This window comes from Silurus meridionalis, chromosome 26 (assembly GCF_014805685.1).
Source record: "Silurus meridionalis isolate SWU-2019-XX chromosome 26, ASM1480568v1, whole genome shotgun sequence".
NCBI lineage: Eukaryota > Metazoa > Chordata > Actinopteri > Siluriformes > Siluridae > Silurus > Silurus meridionalis.
This window is the reverse complement of record NC_060909.1, coordinates 3,857,840-3,879,254: the sequence shown is the minus strand read 5'-3', so window position 1 is coordinate 3,879,254 and position 21,415 is coordinate 3,857,840. Positions and strand designations below refer to the sequence as shown.

Sequence of the window (21,415 nt, the reverse complement as noted above, 5' to 3'; positions counted from 1 at the left end):
TAGAGACTTCAGCGTTCCTGGTAAGCATTTGTCATGATGATGTCATTGTGGTGCTCTGTTTTCTCTGTATGTTAATGATGGCCTTAATTGTGTTACTGCTTCAAGAAGATGAAGAAAATTGCACAGAAGCAGTCAATCTTTACTTAAGGTTAAACAGAATAATTTTACTCATGGCAGCTATATGATTATTACTTTTATTATTATTAATGAAAGTAATAATAATAATAATAATAATAATAATAATAATAATAATAATAAAATGTTTATATTGGTTCACCAAAAAAAAAAAAAAATCTCTTGTGTGGTATGTTTATCTTTTGTTCCTTTAAAGCTGAAAACATAAATATTATGTAACTCTGAAAATGTTTGGGATCCATAATTCAATCATATTTACACTATATGGATAAAAGTATTGGGACACCCAACCTTCCAGCCATATATGGTTTTGTCTCAAACTGTTATCATGTAGTTGGAAATGCATTTGTCTTCGGACATGGTAGCATTATATCTTCCCTTTATTTGAACTTCTTCTTCTTTCGGCTTCTCCCATTGCTGTCGCCACAGTGGATCATTTATCTCCATACCCCCCTGTCCTCTACATCTGCCTCTTTCAAACAAACTACCTGCATGTCTTCCCTCAACACATCCATAAACCTCCTCCTTGGCCTTCCTCTTTTCCTCCTTCCTGGCGGCTCCTAGCTTGACAATGATCCTGTGCACAAAGTCAGCTTCATGAAGATATGCTTCTCATGGGTTGGAGTGGAAGTGGCTTAAGTGGCCTCCTTTAGAGCTCTGAACTTAAGCCTATTGAACATGCTGCTGCAAATTATTGCTTTGGAATGAATGTGAACAAGGATTGCACCCCAAGTCTCCTCACATCTTCTACATTAGTAATTGACTTTACAAACACCATTGTTGCTGAATGAGAACAAAATCTAGTGAAACATCTTCAAAGAAGAGTACAGGTTATTATAACAGCAAAAGGGGACTAAATGTGCAATGGGATTTTTCAAAAGCAGTTATGATCAAAATGCATACTAACGCTAAAAAAAATACAGATATTACTTTTAAGGAAATTATCTCACCCAGATATATTTATATACAGTATATATACATATATATATATATATATATATATATATATATATATATATATATATATATATATATATATATATATTAATAGCAAACGCTGACTTTTTTGTGTATTTATAGTACTAAAATTTAACTTTTCATGTTGGTTTTCCGTGTTATGCAAATATAATTTGTTTAATTTTTTTTTAATTTTTCCCTTATATTATTAACAACCTTGACTAGTACACTGAACTTTTTAGTTTCAACAGGTGTGTATTTCCTACTATGTATACAAAAAACCAACACAGCATATCAGAACGGCTGATATTACAATGTTTTACTAGGAATGAGTAATATTACAGTCTGATACTGTATAAAGCAGAACAGTGATTGGGATAAGGCTTTCAATATTGCAAACCCATAAAAAAAATCACATGCAAACATTCATCATATAAACATATTTCGTAGCTGCTATTTAAAATGTGATGATTTCATGATTTCACTTCAATTATTGCGCTCTAGGATGTAGGTGTGCCAAGAACTTTCGACAGGTAAGGGCGTGTGTCTTTTTTGCAGCAGCTGGGGGGCTGGTCATCTTTAGTAAAAACACACTTGAGCTTCATTTCCTGGTTTGAATGGATTGTGTTCAAAGCTCAGTACTCGGGTGAGAGCTAAAACACTGCAGGTGAAGAACCGAGAACAAAGAGGCAAAGCAAGATGTCCGAGCCCCAGGGCACTCCTATGGTAAGCTTATTCTGTTAATATAGAGAATATGTGTTTTTCAACTTCTGGAAATCTCTATTTAAAGTTGTAAAATGGATCTCAGGAAAGACTTTAATTTAAAACTGATCCTTTCAACATTTTGTTATAATTTGTTGCTTGTATAAAAGCTTGTATAAAAAAATAGAATTCTTCGAAGTAGATAAAAAAAAAAAAATCCTTGAGTGATGTGCTGGATTTTCATATTTTTTATTAACAGCGTTTAGTTTATACAGTGTACAAAGACTGTGCATAATAACTTCCATTCTAACAACAGCTCCAAGGAAATTACTGAGCCACTAGGTTTATGACGTCTAACGTAATTATGATCTGTGATTTCTGATGCAAATGATGACTTTTGCATGGTTTATGGCGTATGAAGTTTCTCATACACACATCCTGCCTTAGTCCCTATAGTCAAATTATGACCTCCACCTGTCACCATGGAAACACACACATATTTGTACGCCTGTAGCATTTTACATTCAACAGGGGCTTCCTGAGAGCCACTTTCCACTTTTAAACTTGTACACTGACAGAACTGATTTGCCGTGCTATGATTTACAGTAATACGGTATCTCGTTGTACGTCTATATTGTGACAACCTAAAGAGATAGGGTTTTAGAAATTTCCTACATGATCACAGTGTGGGAATGAAAGTGTGTATATTTGTGCAGTGTATCTCAGAAGTGGTCTACAGTATGGACAAAACATAAATCTTGTCTTTCATAAAGTGCCAAATGTTCTCTATAACTACTTGTTTTAATGGAAAAACAAACAACAAGCACATTTGCCTTCTAATAGGATACTAATTATATCTATAAATTACAGAATCTATTTCTTTTCAATAAAATAAAACAACACAAAAACTTATTTTCTTTCTGTATTTGCATATTTAAAATATAATTTGAATACAGTGATTTTGTTTTATCTGCCAGATCTATAATTTCACTGTTTAAATCTAGGGATTAAACTCCAGACACTGTTTAATTTGAGATTTTCTTCTTCTTTCCAAATCTCTACTGACTTGGTTTCCTTCAGCAGGGAAAATGTCCACGCAGTCACCTGTGACTCCACCAACAGAAAAGCAGCATGTTTGCATGTGCAAAGAATGGAAATGGAAATAGGGTCTGCTTTGCATGAAGAGAATTCTAGACACATGCTTATGTACTGGCTGTTCACTTTATTAGAGACATTTGTGGACTAGTGGACAGTGCTTCAGATCTGGCACTGTACAGGATTTCCTAAAAAGCTGCACAATGAGTGTGTCATTATGTACATATAATAAATGTATAAATTAATTTTCTATATGCTTATGAGGGATGTGCATCACCATTACTGAGGCTGATGTAATTAGCACCTCGAAGCATAGCCATCTATACAATACATAAAAGATACATACGACGCAGCTACAGATACGATGCGATTCACCCCATTACGATGCAGTGAGATACGAATTCAATTTGATTTTACACAATACGATTCAATACAATACGATGCAATCGGAAAAATATGATGCTATTAAATTCAATATGGTACAGATAGTTCACTTTTATTTCTTTGGTTCAGACATAAAGCAAATTATACATTTGATGCTTAAGTTACTTAACACATGGTCCTTTCACAAACAGGCCTTTGTAGTGCAAAAAAGAAAGAAAAAAAAGAAAGAAAACCAGATGTTCTTTTCCTGTTCTGTCTCCAGGAAGATGCAGCTCTACCTCTGCCAGGTTAATCTATATTCTATGTGACTCTCAGGACACGCCTCGGTCTCTGTGGCGTTGTGATACATCATATTCACGTGGCAGCAGTGGTGCTGAGAGAACGTGCTCGAGACACTGTTTCGCAAAGAGAAATCAATCAACATATAAAATATTGATCACAAATTATTGGTCACTTTCTAAATAATAAAAGTATAGCACATTTATCAATAATTATACAGAAATAAATCACATATATATATATATATATATATATATATATATATATATATATATATATATATATATATATATACACACACACACACACACACACACACACACACACACACACACACACACACACAAAGCATAGCGATACAAATGGCAACTTCGTTAACTATTTGCCGATGCACCAATGTGAATCGATCACATCTGTCAATCTTACCATCCCTAGTATGTGTAAACAGGTGTTAATGCCTACTGGGAAGAAGTGTCCAAACTGTGGAGAGACAGTACTTGAACCAGATGAAGAAGGGTAACTTCCTGATCATTATTAATAAAACTAACAATATTTTATAGTTTCTTTATATTTTGAAACTTTTGATTAAATGTATGTGTCTGTGGGTTTCATACATACAGAAACATTATAGGATGCCAGTGTTTTTCTGAAGATGTTGAAACTAATGAAGGCTCCAGCCATAAAGCTAAAGAGAAGCGGAATAAAGCCCACTGGACAGCCGGTCGTTTGGGGGACATTGAATTTGTCGGGACCAACAAAACCAGGGGCAAGGTATGCTAGAACTAAATACAATATAAAAATCTTGACATTTGGGAAATTTTCCACAAACGAAATGTGTTGGTATACTGTTGGCATAATATGGAAATACAAATATATTTATACAATGAACATTATTGGTTAAGTGCACTGAATTTATAATGAGGCATTTAAATGTATTTGAATGCTTATTTTAGGATACACTTGCCAGGGGAAAATTCCTTATAAACCGATTTTTTTTAATTATGTGCATTTTGTGTTTTTGAAACTTGAATTATTCATACACAAACATGAAGAGTTATAATAATGCTCTATTTTTGGTTTAAGCTGTGTAAAGTTGTGAGAATCCGGTTATTAGAGCCTATTTGCTGTCACATAAAAGTTTGCTAGTTTATTCGATTTGTTCATTACTCACATGCTCTTTTTGTCAGTCCAGTTTGCCAGGGTTAGCAGTGACACAGAGCCTGAGCTACTCTACCAGCTGCTGACTGAGCAGTGGGGCCTTGCTTCTCCACACCTGGTGGTGGGGCTGGTGGGTGGAGATGAACAGGCCCAGATGAAACCCTGGCTCAGGGACACAGTGAGGAAAGGTTTAGTCAAAGCTGCACAGAGTACAGGTCAGGAAACTAATCTTACACAAGCAAACACTAATTAGGCATGTCAAATATGTTTGGCCTTCATGGCTGTCACTGATTATGACCCTCACCAGGAGCATGGATCCTGACCAGCGGCTTGCGGTTTGGCATCACAAAGCATCTGGGCCAAGCAGTTAGAGATCACTCATTGGCCAGTACTTCTTCAAAGGTGCGTGTGGTGGCCATTGGAATCGCTCCCTGGACCAAGATTCAAAACAGAGAAATGCTGCTTTCTACCAAGGTTGTGACACCCTACAGTATCTCTTTATTCGATTCATATAAATGGACGGAAAATGTGCCAAAAATTTTGTCCATTATGTTTGGGGCAAAACACAAAAGTGTGTGGAAAATAGTCAGTGCCCAGAAGTTTATCTTTGTTTTTTTTGTTTTTTTGTTTTTTTGTTTCTTTCAAATAAGATCCCAAAACATACCCCAAAGCGTTTTATTCCTTTTATAGCAGAAATATATCAAGTATTACAATTTTAATTTTATCCAAGACATTATATGGAACATTCGTTTTCTCACCATCTTCTCTTTTCTTTCCCTTTAAATACTAACTGACTGCTTAAACTGGAGACTCTTTACATAAAAGTTAATGTGTCCTTATAACAAAACACAGTGCCTATCAAAGGTTTGGAAATAATTGCATGTTCCTTTTGATTATATGCGACAAACTAAGTAATTTATTAATATGAAGATTTTCATTGACCAAACAGATGTATAGATGTACAGATGTTGAATTTAATTTTTATTGAAAAATCCTCCCTCAGCACGAAAAACAGCTGTACACACTCTTGGTATCCGGGCACAGTTTCTCCAAAAACATTCAGCTGAAATACTTTGCCAGGCCTCTTGTAAAACTTGCCAGAGGTGTTTTTCACTAGTTAGAGACTCTTTCTGTCCTTGATCCAGTTCATCCCAGAGCAGTTCAATAGGATTCAGGTGCGGTGACTGAGCAGGCCATTCCATGATAGATATCACTCCAGCTGACTGCTCACTAAATAACACTTATAGAACTTAGACATTCGCTTCCACAGTCCAGATGGAATTGCATGGTTTTGAAGTATGGAATGGTTGCCATGTTGGGTCCTTTCACCTGAAATATGTCTCTAACATTCCCTGCTCCAAAACAACCCCAAACCATTAAGCTTCCAACTTTACGTTTGACTGTGGAGGTGAGGGAGTCTGCTAACATCTTCTCTCCGGTTCTCTCTCAAATGAGTTCTTTTGTTAGAGCCACATTTGGACTCCAAAGAATGATCTTCGACTCATCCTCTGTCTAATTCTTGTGTGTTTTTGCCTCTTACCTAGTTTGTTGCATTTAAAAAAAGGAACATGGTAATGTCTCAAAAATGGTAAAAGACTAAGTGTTTCCAAACGTTTCAAAGGCTTTATACTTGTATATCTAACAAAAACATCAGAAAGATGTATTTTTATATTTGTTCTTTTTTTTTAACAAGCATATAAACAATCTGTTCTTAAATCCCAAGCCCGATCAGCCAGCGTCCTATCCCTCAGAGGATCTTCCCCATGGAGCTGTGTACTCTCTGGACTGCAACCACTCTCATTTCATCTTGGTAGAAGAGGACCCAAAGAATCCTGGTGCTACCAGCAACATGCGTGTCAAATTGCTAAAACACATTTCCTTACAGCGGACTGGACATGGAGGTGCTTGGATATTTGTCTTTAGTTCACTGAGATCCTTATTTGTGCCAATTCCGGTATCTTTTATTATTAATCTCAGTAGTCTCAACCTCTAATCCTTTTAATCTTTATCTTCTCAGGACCAGGCAGCTTTGAAATTCCTGTCTTGTGTCTGCTTGTCCATGGAGAACCGAGAATATTACAGGTCTCTAATTATATACAAATTTTAAACTCAAAGAATAAGATGATTTGTATGCATGGTCATGATCAATAGTAATTTTGCCTCCCTTTTAAATGCAGAGGATGTACAAGACAATTCAGAATTCAACTCCATGGCTGATTCTGGCTGGCTCGGGTGGTGTAGCAGACATTTTGGTTACACTGATCAACCAGGCTTGTTGGAATACTGACATGATCCAAGAACTTCTGATTGACACATTTCCTAATGGCCAAAGTGCAGCAATGGCTTCCTGGATCAAATTAGTAAGAGATATATGCAACAACAAAGCACAAACAAATGCTGTATTTCATCGTAAAACATTAGTGCTACATTTCATCAATACATTTTCCTGTTTTTTTCTGCTAGATTATGAGAATTTTGGAAAATCTCCACCTTTTGACGGTGCATGACCCCGAACAGGAGACTTCTGCTCTAGACACTGTTATCCTCAAAGCACTAGTTAAAGGTTTGTATTCCCAGCATGTTATCATCTACACCAATAAGGCATAATATTTTGTCTGCCTGCCTAATATTGTGTTGGTCCCCCTTCTGCTGCCAAAACAGTCTTCACTCATCAAGCATTAACTTCTTTAGCAATTTGAGCTACAGTCGGTAGCTCACCCTTTCGCCGGTTCCCCACTGTTCCTTCCTTGGACCACTTTTGATCTGTGATCTTTGATTCCTTGGAACATCTCACAAGAGCTGCAGTTTTGGAGATATTAATGATTTAGTTGTTTAACTCTTTTTGTTTTCTGTTCACTTTTCCCTCAGCCAATAAAAGTCAGAGTCAGGAGGCACAGGACTTCTTGGATGAGTTGAAACTGGCAGTGGCCTGGAACCGAGTAGACATTGCAAAGAGCGAGATTTTCAACGGAGATGTAGAATGGACTGTGAGACACTCGTGGTTTCTATTAGTGACAAAATTGTTTGCTACCAATAATCACTATAAATAACTATACATAACCAATAAATATTTATTGGATTTATTTATCTAGTTTTGAATTTATCATTGGATTTTAAGCTAATTTTGGAGGATGGAGTGGTCATTTTAATTGAATGTATTCACTGTTTTTTTCATAGGCCGATGATCTTGAGGAGGTCATGATGGACGCTTTGGTGAATGACAAGCCTGATTTTGTTCGCCTGTTCGTGGACAATGGAGTGAACTTGTCCGAGTTTATGACTTACGGCCGTCTCCAGGATCTCTACTGCACTGTGCGTGAAAAAAGCCTGCTGTACGAACTCCTTCTGAAGAAACACAATGAGAAGCAGGTGCTGCTCTCTGCCCGATCGGCTGGACCTGCTCACATAGACATGGGGGATAGACGACCTCGCTTTACTCTGCTCGAGGTCTCCAAGGTCCTGAAGGATTATCTGCATGATTCCTGCAGGGGGTTTTACCAGAAACTCCCCGTGGTAAGATTTGTGTATCTGTAGCTAATTTGAGAATTATAAAGAAACTGCTTTGAGACAGTAATTTGTAATCCACATATGAGCATATTAGATTTACTTTCCACATTATGTCTTTATATGATATTTTACAAGATGTGCAACCACATTCTGTATTTTAAATGCTCGATCTCAGTGTATTTATTTAGAATGGTTCATGATTTAATCTTTCTAAAATGGTTAATGATCCTACCTTAAAGTTTCTCCCAATAAGTATTCCCCCAGAAGGACAGGCTTTAGAACCTTCTAGATCCTAAGAAGCTGTTCGGATGAGTAGTGAAACGTTTCTAATGAAATAGAAGTCTAGTTGACATGATTCAACTTCCAGATAACCGCACCTTAATGACTCTAGACTCTAGAACCCTTAATTTAGTTATTTTAATGCTAACACCAATTTCCCTACAATACTTCTAGAACAATTGGTTATAAAAGGATAATGGTTGTGAGCTGCTTAAAGTTATATTTGTAATTTCTCTGAAATCAAACCTTTTTGGTAATGTTTATCATATAACCTTTAAATGTCCCTGTAAGGAAGTCCTTGAGGTGTTAGATGTATGTTTGTAGGTTTTTCAGTGAATGTTTCCTAATACTCTTCACTCACTGCTTCGATTCTTTGGTTTTGTGTGTTTCATCACCAGGAGAGGGGAGGCAAGGGTCGGCTTTTCCACAACCAGAAAGACCTCATCGACCTGGAGCAGCATTGTGAGCACCCCTTGAGGGACCTCTTCCTTTGGGCTGTCCTGCAGAACAGACAAAAAATGGCCAACTACTTCTGGACCTTGGTGAGTCGACACACTCCCTTTGGAGTGGTTGGTGATTTTCATAAACCAAAACAATTTACATCTCTATCGCATCATCCTTGAAAAAGCCTATTTTATCTGGAAGTGGTTTATCTCAGGCAAATTGGATTGAAGGTGCAGCAGATTTATAACCATTATATTAATCAGTTACAGCCTTCCGGATGAAACTTTATTATATTAATATCTATGAGAAGGTGAATATATGTTAAACTTTCCTTAAAAATGGCACAGTGTATTTAGGTTATAATGTACATGTTGCAATCTGCTTATCAATACTGCTGTCACTGAGAAACAGGTTTCGGTCTATGTATGTCACAGGGTGCCGAGGCAGTGGCTGCAGCTCTCGCTGGCTGTAAAATCCTGAAAGAGATGGCTCATTTGGAGTCGGAGGCAGAGAATGCACGGAGCATGAAGGAAGCCAAATATGAGCAGTTTGCTTTAGGTGAGATTAAATAAAAATAATTTAAGATCCACAAATTACTGAACATCCAGGACCAATTTGTCATTTATACCATCTGCCTCCATTTGTTAAACAGCGCATGACTAATCGCATAGATTCTTTTGAAATGTTAAGTGCGATGTCTTGTATTAAAATGATCACTTTTTCAATGATTTAACTTTTCCTGCGGGCTGCAGATTTGTTCACAGAGTGCTACTCAAACAGTGAGGACCGAGCATATGCTCTCCTGGTAAGAAAGACCACCTGCTGGAACCAAACCACCGTGCTGAACCTGGCCACAGAGGCAGATGCAAAGTCCTTTTTTGCCCATGATGGAGTCCAGGTAACTGCTCCAAGTTTATCATTGGTTCTCTGTAGAAGCAACTGTGTTGGTAGCTTAGTGGTTAAAGCATTGGGCTTTGGATCTGAAGTTTGTGAGTTCAAATCCTACCAAGCTTCTAAACCTAACAGATGCTCAGTTCTATGAATAAGATGTAATAAGAAATTCAAGTTTCTCTGGATAGGGGTGTCTGTAAAATGTAAATGTTTTTGCCACACACTTTGATCATATATTTTTAAAACCCAGCTCAGGATTGAGCCAAGGACCCTGAAGCTGTAAGACGCTATCTGTAGCCCAATATGCTACTGTGTCATATCAAATTAATTTAAAAGCTACTATTTCTTCCTTTTAGCAGAAATCTGTTACCAAATTTTAAAACAGAACAGCATGTATATTGATCATACTTACTACATAAATTAGATCTTAATTTATTATTGATTACATTTTGTATGAACAGTAAAATCTTGTTTTTAATCTTAACAATAAACTGTAGTATTTTTTGCTTTCCAAAAAATGCTAACCTGCCATTAGTGGGCATTTACAAAAGTTTTAAATGACTAAAAATGCTTATAAAATACAAGAACTGTGTTATATAATTTATCAAGCAGTGCTATGAAAACTGCAGATCAGACCAATTTGGTAACCAGACATCAGGATTCATTTTCTCGATTGGCTGTCTAACACATTTTGACATTCGTCAGATCACTTAGACACACAATGAGCGCACAAATGATTGAATGATGAAATCAGTTGCTCATCATTTGTGCATGCATAATGTAACATTATAATAATAAAGCATTTGGAGTTTTGTAGAATCTATTAAAAACGAGGGTATGCAAATAAATTGGAATTTCATATCATATTCATGGGTTTGTGATTGTACATGTGTTGCTTTATTACTCCTTATGGTTTAGGCATTGCTGACTAAAATCTGGTGGGGAGCCATGACAACAGATACAGCAATCTCTAAACTGGTTTTGTCTTTCTTCTGTCCACCTCTTATATGGACCAATCTGATAAAATTCAGGTAGGAACCCATTAGAAAACAATGTCATTCCTTATGGCACAGATAATCACCAATAATGATGGTTTGAAGTCAGAATTGAGAGTCGTGTGTGTGTGTGTGTGTGTGTGTGTGTGTGTGTTTTAGTGATGAGGAATTGGAGAATAGGGTTGGTGGAGAGCAATTTGCAGAGCTGGACAGCTTGGAAACTGAGAAAGCCCTGCTACTGACTGATGAGGACCCAGCGTTAGTACATTTTTTGGGGATTTTTCAAGAGCTTTCCAAATGTTTCCAAACTTTAATATCTGTTTCTTTTCTGTCTCTATGTATATGTTTTTTAAAGTGATGTGGAGGCAGCCGGTGATGCTGCAGCTCAGAGCTGCGGTGCAGCCTGGAGCCAGTTCCTCCTGCGACGTTGGAGGCGTTTCTGGAGCGCCCCTGTCACTGTGTTCCTGGGCAATGTCATCATGTACTTCGCCTTTCTAGTGCTCTTCACCTATGTGCTGCTGCTGGATTTTCGACCTCCGCCTCCCAACGGCCCTTCTCCGGCTGAGATCATTCTTTACTTCTGGGTCTTTACGCTAGTGCTGGAGGAGCTCAGACAGGTGTGAATATGAAATGGGAGTCAGTCAAATTTTAGAGCTTGTCTTTCCTTTTTGTAACTAATCATAATTGTACACATCAGACTCTATTTAAATCGTTTTAAATAGAACCTGTGCTTAGACAAGTCACAGTAGCATAAAACATTTATCATCCCTCATCCTTTCCAATTCATAGTAATGAATATATCAGAAATTGTGTAAGTTAGCCAATGAGGCAATATCAATATATCACATAAATGAGGGAAGGTGTGGACTAACTCCTTAGTGCTTTTGGCCCAAATATTCACATATTTAATAGTCAATAACGGATGTTTTTTCACATTCTGGTAAAATCGCTTTTCAAATACCACTTCTTCTGGTGGAACAGGGTTTGTGCACAGTCAGAATCCTCTAAGGCCTGTTATGTTATATTAGCACTTCTGAACAATGAACAGTCCATGATTCCTCGATAAAGTTAAGCACTTTAAGGTCTAAAATGCAGTTTTTATCTTTGACACAGAAACAAATTAATTCTTTTCACATTCCAAGAATATGCAAATTGGAAAGGATCTCAAATCTTTGTGACCAGCCTGTTGTGCAGTGATGCACGACCTGCATTTGCATACTGCAACAGGATTGGTTTGGTGCTATGACCTGATTTGACACACATTTCATATGATACAGTTTCACTTTCATTTGCCGAAAGTTTCAAGAGTGACTTCTATTTGTGTGTTAAAGACTCTACACATGTTCTCCTGATCAAACACAAACTGTGACCTTAAAATACCACCAAGATAAAACTGGTACAACTATAAAAATAGCAAGTATTTGGTGAATTTTACACTCTGTGGGTGTATAGAAATGCGTGCTAAAGTGTTGTGCATGGGACTCATTATAACCCCCTTATACCAATACAAATAATACTCCTGATAAATACACCAAACAGACATAACATTATAAAATTATGAGATTATATTATTATGGCAGGTGAGCAACTGATTATCAGTGTTCATCATTGCACCTGTTAGTGGGTGGGATTTATTAAACAGCGAGTGAATATTTTGTCCTCAAAGTTGACGTGTTGAAAGCAAAAAAAATGGTCAAGTGTAAGGATTTGAGTGAGTTTGACGAGGGCCAAATTGTGACGTCTAGACGACTTGGTTAGAGCATCTCCAAAACTGCAGCTCTTGTGGGATGTTCCTTCAGTGGGCAGTATCTATCAAAAGTGTTCCAAGGAAGGAACAGTGGTGAACCTGCGACAGGATCATGGGGAGTGGTTATAATGTTATGTCTGATCGGTGGATATTCCTTGTGTCTTAAGGGAGTAGCTGCATTCTGGGATAGTTGATGTGTATCAAAGTTGCTCGTAGGAAGTCTTGCCAATAGCAAGATTGCAGTAAACCAATCTTGAGATGACAAAAGAATGAATAAGCAACTCAATGGTCTCTGGTGTGGGAAACAGAAATGAGGCAGGAAACACAATCAGATTATAGATTAAACAGTAGCTGATAAGATCTTGGCATGGGGAGGAACGTCTAGCATCCTTGATGAGATTTCTGCCAGAACTGTAAGCAGAAACATTAGACTCCAAGGCTGAAAAGGGGAGAAAACCTGTCATCTGCACAGTGCAAGCAATGATGTTACAGGGAACATGGAAAATGACAAGCAGATAGCTATGTGGGATTATATCTTAGCAGATAAAACTGTCCCTTCAGAAAAACAACTGCTATGCTGGGACACTAACTCCAACTTCTCTAACGATGGCCAGTTTTGTTGATGAGCATCTCAGTGACTGCTGCAAACTCAAAAATGATCAGTTTTGAAGATATATTTGACTAATCTAGCCACATGAAACTTCTAAGTAACAGCCACAAAGGGAGTTCCAGTGATGTTTTGTAGTTAGCCTTATTATGGTACAAGAAGTCAACTGAGAGATGTGATGAGGGTCAGGAGTTGTTTTCTGGAGTTTAAATGAGTATATGCCTTTCTTGAAGGCAGTCAGTAAGTGACCAGATGTACGCAAGCCATTTACAGTGACAGTGATCATGGACGTGTTAGGAGATGCACAACAGAGTATTAGTAACAAGGATTGTACAGACAGGTGATGTGACTGCTGGACAAGAAAAAATGCAGAAATTCTCCTGCAAATATTTTTTTAAGAGTAAGATTATAAGGTAAAATGATGAGCAAATTTTGTTCATTTCTTTGCCAGAAAATTGCATGGTCATCTAATGATTAGGTGGAAAGGAGGAGGAAGAAGGGAAAACTAGAAGTAGAAAAAAAATTCTCTAACTATTGATTTTGGAAAATGACATTCAATCTTCCATGTGTCCCAGAGTTTCTTTTCGGATGAAGACATGAGTATACTGAAGAAGTTTAAGCTCTATGTAGAGGACAACTGGAACAAGTGTGACATGGTAGCCATCTCTCTCTTCGTCATTGGGGTTTCATGCAGGTATTGTCTTTTATTGCACTTCTACTATAAGCAGCCTTTATCAAATTAAACCTGTCTTTGACAACATATTTCTTTCTGTCCCAATTAATCTTGAAGCTCTAATCGGCAAGTCATAGTAATTGTAGTAGTGTTTTTGCATGTTTGCATGTTTTTAGAGATTGATATATTCATTTTTCACCTGTAATTGTTCTGTGTTTATTTTACTTTTGAAATTAAAACATTTTAACCCTTTTCAGTCAAACAATAATGCATCCTGTGTGTATAGGATGGTGGAAGGAACATATGAGGCTGGACGCACCGTCCTGGCTCTGGACTTCATGGTTTATACTTTAAGGCTCATCCACATCTTTGCTATCCACAAGCAGCTTGGGCCCAAGATCATCATCGTGGAGAGAATGGTGACTAAATTATGATAAATGATTTGAAACCCTCAGGGATGATATTAATGTAACATCTTATAAAATCTGGAATACACACCTTTTTATTTTAATCGTGATACACATTTACATTGATGTAGTGTTTTCAGCCACAACATAAAAAATACAAGAAGTCCTAAATGAACAAGGTTCTTTGTTTTCTTCTTTTTGATAGTAGTGGTAGCACCCAATTATCAAAGGCTTGGTTACTGATTCGGGAGATTCATGTATTGTTTTCAGATGAAGGACGTTTTCTTCTTCCTGTTCTTCCTGAGTGTGTGGCTGATTGCATATGGAGTAGCAACTCAGGCTCTGCTCCACCCAAACGACCCCCGACTGGACTGGGTGTTCCGCAGAGTGCTCTACAGACCATACTTGCACATATTCGGCCAGATACCTCTCGAGGAGATCGATGGTGAGGTGTTTGTGATGCAACTAAAAAAGAGACTACTTTCGCATGTGGTTTTTTAATGCATGTCTAATTTCATTTATCTCTTTTGACATGAATGAATCTTTATCGTATGCCAGAAAGTATTAAAATAAAAAAGATTAAATGTATATTTTAGCTAGAGTATTATCAGTTGAGAAACTACCACAAGATGGAGACACAGTGCAGGTTGATCATGCATGTTAATCATCTGCTGCACCTCCATCCACAGCGGCTAAAATGCCCCAGGATAACTGTACCATGGATCTGCACATGATCATTGACGGCACTCTACCCCCCTGCCCAAACATCTATGCAAACTGGCTGGTCATCCTGCTGCTGGTTATCTATTTACTTGTTACTAACGTTCTTCTGCTCAATCTGCTTATTGCAATGTTCAGGTTAGAGTGGGTTCTAAATCAAATAACATAAGTTCATAAGATCGAATGTACACCAACTAAACCATTGAGCCATTCAGTGATTTATTTTTTTATTCTTTTAATGCCAGATGATGTGAAATAATCTATTGTCAGGCTGCATCAGCTTTCACATTTCTGTTGTGCACCTCTCACAGCTATACATTCCAGCTGGTGCAGGGGAACGCTGATATCTTCTGGAAATTTCAGCGGTATAATCTGATTGTGGAGTACCACAGCCGGCCTGCTCTTGCTCCACCGTTCATCATTATCAGCCACATCTCAGAACTCTTTCTGTCCCTGTTTGGAAAGGCTGAGGAAAACATTGAGATTCTGGGTTAGTTTTAGTTTTATTAGTAATAGTTTTCTTTTCTTTTAATGATCAGAGGATTGTTTCCCATAGTTAGAAGTGGTATTAAACTGCAATGATGTATATAATAGGGGTGTCCTCGACTAGACTTAGGGTTAGAATCAGAATTGTAAAACGATTCCTCGTAACATTTTAAAGAAACAATGTACAGAACATCACACAAAGATATAGAAGAAAATTTGTAAAAATCATAAATTTATTTCCAGAATTAAAAACATGCCAACAAGATGCTCCTGTGTCAGTCACGGATCATGTGAAACTTAAATATGTTATTTACAAAATTACCATAATAGGATGTGTATTAACTTATTGGGAGAAAACTGGTAGTTCTATGTGAAATCAGACAGTGAGCACCCTCATATAACCAAACTGGCATGATTCTCATTTCATAGCATGTCTGCGATGATTTTGAGATTGGTAGTCAAATCAGGCTCCTTCTATCCATGTATTAAATCTTTAAATATTCGGAATCACCACTAATATATAAAATCACTAGTTTGAGGTGCATCCTCCAAGTTTTGTACAAGCGTAATTGATTTTTTTTTCGAGGAATTGTACATCACTATAAAATGCACAAGTAATATCACGAGTAAGTGTGCATTAATGCTGAATATGAGGATGGGTGTTATTTTGCTGCATACTCAAGGCTGCAAGGCCACGTTTTACCAGACACTTAGTCTACAGTTTTAAAAACAAAGAAACAGCTTTGGCTTGTCACATATGCATCACAGCACAGTGAAATTATCCCAGCGAATTTATTGTTCCTAACTATTCCAGTAATGTTAGGAAGCCAGGATCAAAACGCAGGGCCAACCATGATATAGCGCCTCTTGAGGGCATAGGGTTAAGGTCCTTGCTTAAGGGGCCAAGAGTGGCAGCTTGTAGACACTGGGACTCAAACCTCTGTACTTCGGATCAGTAAACCAGAGCTTAAGCCACTGAGACACCACTTATTGCTTTGCTCTATAAACAAGAAATTAATATTAATAATATTTAGTAAGAGACTTTTTGCTATGTGAAAATGAAATTAGATCTCAAAAAAATGTACACTCGCTTTATAGACCATTGGCTGGACCAGCGGAACGACAAGAAATTATTTGTTAATACTGTTAATATTAATTATTATAAACAAAAGACTAACTTGCTTCTTCTTCTTCTTCGTCGTCTTCTTTTGGCGTCTCCCGTTAGGGGTCTCCACATCCAATCATCTGTCTCCATACACTGCTGTCCTCTTTTAAACCAACTACTTGCATGTCTTTCCTCACCACATCCATAAACCTTCTCCTGGCCTTCCACTTTTCCTGCTCTCTAGTGGCTCCATCGTCAGCATTCTCTTACCGATATACCCCATGTCCCTCCTCTGCACGTGTCCAAACCATCTCAATCACACCTCCCTCACCTTGTCTCCAGTACGCTTTCTCTAAATCCACAAACACACAATGCAACTCCTTCTGACCTTCTCTATACTTTTCCATCAACATTCCCAAAGCAAATAATGCGTCTGTGTTGCTCTTCCTCAGCATAAAACCATACTGTTGCTCACAGAGGTTCTTCTTTTAGTCTGGCTTCCACTACTCTTTTCTTCATGGTGTAACTGATAAAATGTATTCCCCTGTTAGGCTAACCTGCTACCCCATAAAATATTAAATCAAACTAATCCATAATGCTTTACCAGTATTTTCCTGTATAGTAGCTGGATTTAATGTGATACTGTATTAAATGGTCAGAGAGGGAGCTGTCACCAGGGTTGGATCAGAAACTGATGACCTGGGAGTCGGTGCAAAAGGAAAATTACCTTGCCAAACTGGAGAAACGCCGCCTGGAGAGCAGTGAGGAAAGACTCAAGAGCACATCCTCCAAGTGAGTCCTCCATTTTTTTTTGCTGGAGTTGTGTGCTTTTTTAAGTTCCTTATTACTGATGCCACTACTACGGTCACCATTTAGGGTACAAAGCTTGCTGATAAGTGCGGCACGGTTTAAAGAGCAAGAAAAACGTTTGGCCTTTATGGAGGCAGAGGTAAAATTTAAATATTACTTCTAATATTCCATAAAAAAAGGTAACTACTACTACTCCACAAGATGACTCTGACCAACACGGCTCTATTTTTGACCTTCAGGTGAAATATTGTGGAGAGGTGCTCTCTTGGATGGCAGAATGCTTCAAAAAGAGTACATTAAAGTGCGAAAGAGATGTTCCCAAAAGCCCACGTAGGTCTTTCTGGTAATAAATACATCTCCAGTGATCCAAATATAGTGGATTTGTTATGTTAACTTTACAGCATTCGTGTACTTCACAGGCACCAAGTCGAGCAGTGAAAAGGCTGGAAATTCTTCAAAGAAAGATGATAAGGATGGACAAGCTTGAGCAGGAGTAAAGAAGGAACAGTGTCATGTTGTGGAATGTCTGTAGTATCAAAATATTTTTTTGTACTGTAAATTCCACCCTCCTAAATAATCAAAATGAAAGTTTGTACTTGTAATATCATGCACTGCTGTTTTTTTTTCCCCTCTTTATTTTCGATGTTTTATATTTAACAATTAAAAAAAACTGCATTATGTATTTAAAACATAATGTTGACTGTTGATGTCAACGCTGTGTGTGAGAATCACAGGAATCACAGAATCTTCATTAATTTATCCTTGTTTTTGACTAAATAAACAAGCCTGAAAATTGCAGCGTTCACACTGTTCACATGACGTCCGTCTGAGCCTTTGTGTGCTGATTAGTCATTATCGGAAGGACCGATGTGATACATTTACATTTAGCAGACGTCCTTGTCCAGAGCGATGTACAAAAGTGCTTTGAGTCTCGATCAATAAATAAATCTACACTGGTACGCTAGATTACAACTTAAGATAATTCAACCTACAACTCTGTTTAGAGGTTTTTTTACTTATTTATTTTTTTAACAAAGCAAATTTAAAAAGTAGTTGAAGTGTTTTAAGATGAGGTAGATCTTCACCCGTTGTTTGAAGATAGCCAGGATACAGGGTTCCCTCAGTTAATAAATAAATAACCTAGGGAAATAACCGGAAAACAAAAAGAGAGACATCAGCAGTTTGCTCAGAGCATTGTTGGAGAAAGTCATCAGCTGAACTATTACTCTCTGGGTCATAAGAAATAGTTTGTTAATTCTGAGTGTAAAGACTTTAAAGATACAAAAAGAAAAAAATGTCTGGATATAACATTTACCTATAAAGTATCTACTTGGGTATGTAGTCTATCATAATCCAACCAGCACTGTCTAAATCTGAGTTTGAAGTATAAATGAGATTACTACAATGTTATAGTAAAGGGCGTGTCTGGGTGGGTGGGGGAGGGGGGTTATATCGGGGCAATCTGCAATTCTGCACAATGAAGGTGAAATAAACTGCAAGGTGAATAGACTGTAGACAAGAAGTTAACTGTGGATTAGCTGTTAATAAAATGGGTTACATTTTTTATCAGTTATATTTTCAACACAGTTAATTGCACCAGGTTTCTCCTAACGTATCACCTTGAGACGTATTCGACATCCCTGTGACTCAGCTGAAACATCCTCAGGTCTGAGTGGTGCATTTTTTGTGTTAATCAGTAAACACGTATGCACACTAGGCAGTATTGGTAACAGGAAGTTAGTACACCACAGGAAGTGCAGCCTTCCCACCTGGCCACTTTCACAAGCTCTAAAAATCAATCACCTTTTACAACTTCCAATAGCTTCAAATTAATAATCAGATATAATCAAATGGGACACTGATTCCAAATGGAGCATATGTTGACATTTTAGCAGATTAAATATGATATAATAGGAAGGATCTTTCTTTGTTGGTGTGTTGAAGCAAAGCAAAATGACCTGAGTCAGCAGTGAGTGCTGAGCTCGAGCACCATGACTGTACAGGCATTACCTCAAGCGCAGTCTAACTCCAGTGTCAATGATATGAACAGGTACAGACCTCACCTTTAAAACTAAATCACTAGACCTGCAAAAGTCAAATTATTCCGTTTTTTCTTATTATTAACTAGCAATAATTGTACACACCTCATGCCCAATTTGTTTTAGTATTTATTCTGCAGTCAATAAGGTCTTTCGAGGCGAAGGGCTGCAAATGAATGTGCTGTACTTCTTAAATGAGAGAATCAGGTACGTGTGTGTATATATATATATATAGAGAGAGAGAGAGAGAGAGAGAGAGAGAGAGAGAGAGAGAGAGAGAGAGAGTGAGACAAGCCATGTATAAGCGTTAAACGATACGAAAACATCATATATGTAATAAGTAGGGATTTGTATGAAAAGCAATAATTCATATTTCATATTTGGTGATGCAAAAAGCTGAAAGAACATGACCAATCTCAAATCCATTCCCTTTATTTTGACAGGTGGCTTTTAAAAACAAATGGGGTCATTCATTGAAGAGTATTTCCAGGTACTATATATGATCTGCTCGAGCATAAACACCATAAAAGGTTGTGTTTTTTGCTTATGGGGAAAAAAAAAATGGGTTAGGGCTATGCTTTAACAAGTATATTACACACACACACACACACACACACACACACACACACACACACACACACACACACACACACACACACACACACACACACGACATAAATCTCAGTAGATATTTTGCAGCACATTTAAAATCGAATTAAAGATAGTATTGATGATAAATCAGATTTTCAGATAAACTCACCCTGTGGCTCTAACAGGAAGCAAAAACCTTGCAAAAACAAATTTTCTTGATATGTTGTTGATTCATTCTTGCACTTTAATTCAGGAATTGGTTGAAGTCTGGTTTCAGCAAGAACCCTAAAGAAAAAGGCTATTAATTTTCAATGTGAGGATTTGTTTGACTTTCAGTTGTTGTTTTTTTTTCTTCTGGTAGAAGCAGCTTCTAAATAAGATAAGATTTTTCTCTGAAATTCTGCCCATGCTGCAAGCCATTTTTATCCACTACAGGTATATTTGACATTCGAGCATATCACAAACCACACAAGAAATATGGGTTAAAAGCATAAACCCTGAACCAACTGACCAGTTTATCTTCCCTGTTTTTTGTTTTGGCTTGGCCCCAGGGTCACAAATTCACAGTAAAGCAGATGGCCCTGCTTGCCTTCAGGGATCTTGTCTTGATGAGGCTTCCACTGGAGGAACTGATCCCTACCAACCTTTCTCTGCTCCCCACATCTATCAGACAGATGTTGTTTGTCCTGCAGGTGCCTTTTCCACAAAAACACATACACATGGACAAACACACACACATCTTTATCGAGTGCTCTTGTATTTGCTTTGTTTATGCCCAGGGAGTCCATGAGCCCAGAGGTCCCTCAATGGAATATTTTCGACTTGAGAAAATGTTGGAAATGGTGGTTTCTTCCTATCTATGGAACTTCAAACACAAAAGTAACATACTGTGTGTGTGTCTGTGATATATACACACACACACTGTATATTTCTAATCAGTATCAAGTGGTATCAAAATGATGCTAGAGTCAGCATTTTCACATTTTAAAACCTTGCTAACATAATTTCACCTTCCCCTCTTCCTCTGCCAGGCTATGAAACCGAAATGAAGCAAAGTAAACGCCTAATTCAACCCAAGATAAGGATCACACAGCATATTTCAGAGGTGTCTCTTTTGACTCCATAACCAGAGCATGAGGGAGAGGAGCTTGTGGAGAGAGGAAGCAGCCTACGGCGTTACACTGAATCCAAAGGCAGATCCGTCATCTCTGACAGGCAGCTTCTCACCGTTACAAGTAGAATGCATTCTGAGATAGAAGATGCATGTAAAATGGACCAGATCAGTCCCACATTTAAAAGCCAAAAGTTGTTGAGACAATGCTGAACATTCTTATTTTTCCAACTAAAAACACCACCATTCAGGAAAAGAAGGAATAAGAAGTGAGATGTATCCTGAAGATTTAT

The 21,415-nt window shown here is 37.6% G+C and overlaps 1 protein-coding gene across 2 annotated transcripts; it reads left to right on the top strand.

Moving 5' to 3' along the window:
• Positions 1-1,708: 1,708 nt before the first annotated feature.
• trpm5 (transient receptor potential cation channel, subfamily M, member 5) lies at positions 1,709-18,193 on the top strand. 2 transcript variants are annotated; one of them, XM_046840507.1, is made up of 26 exons: positions 1,709-1,818; positions 4,001-4,068; positions 4,173-4,323; positions 4,745-4,925; positions 5,018-5,184; positions 6,434-6,611; positions 6,728-6,792; positions 6,888-7,070; positions 7,174-7,273; positions 7,579-7,697; positions 7,888-8,223; positions 8,895-9,038; positions 9,375-9,498; positions 9,693-9,838; positions 10,750-10,862; positions 10,986-11,084; positions 11,182-11,443; positions 13,756-13,874; positions 14,140-14,272; positions 14,531-14,705; positions 14,950-15,118; positions 15,292-15,470; positions 17,231-17,363; positions 17,448-17,520; positions 17,621-17,711; positions 17,801-18,193. In XM_046840507.1, exons 1-26 carry the CDS (start codon positions 1,792-1,794, stop codon positions 17,866-17,868), a joined length of 3,603 nt encoding a protein of 1,200 aa, XP_046696463.1. In that variant the 5' UTR covers positions 1,709-1,791; the 3' UTR covers positions 17,869-18,193. The 2 variants fall into 2 exon arrangements, with proteins under 2 accessions (XP_046696463.1, XP_046696464.1); XM_046840508.1 differs by lacking the exons at positions 1,709-1,818; positions 4,001-4,068 and having other exon boundaries at positions 4,219-4,323; positions 4,740-4,925.
• Positions 18,194-21,415: the final 3,222 nt, after the last annotated feature.

What these genes read in the sequence shown, in the direction of transcription:
- trpm5 (XM_046840507.1), top strand. Translation starts at nt 1,792, where the DNA reads ATGTCCGAGCCCCAGGGCACTCCTATG. An exon ending in ACCTCTCGAGGAGATCGATG is followed by an intron (nt 14,706 to 14,949) that starts GTGAGGTGTTTG and finishes CTCCATCCACAG; the next exon opens with CGGCTAAAATGCCCCAGGAT. An exon ending in GGAAAACATTGAGATTCTGG is followed by an intron (nt 15,471 to 17,230) that starts GTTAGTTTTAGT and finishes TTAAATGGTCAG; the next exon opens with AGAGGGAGCTGTCACCAGGG.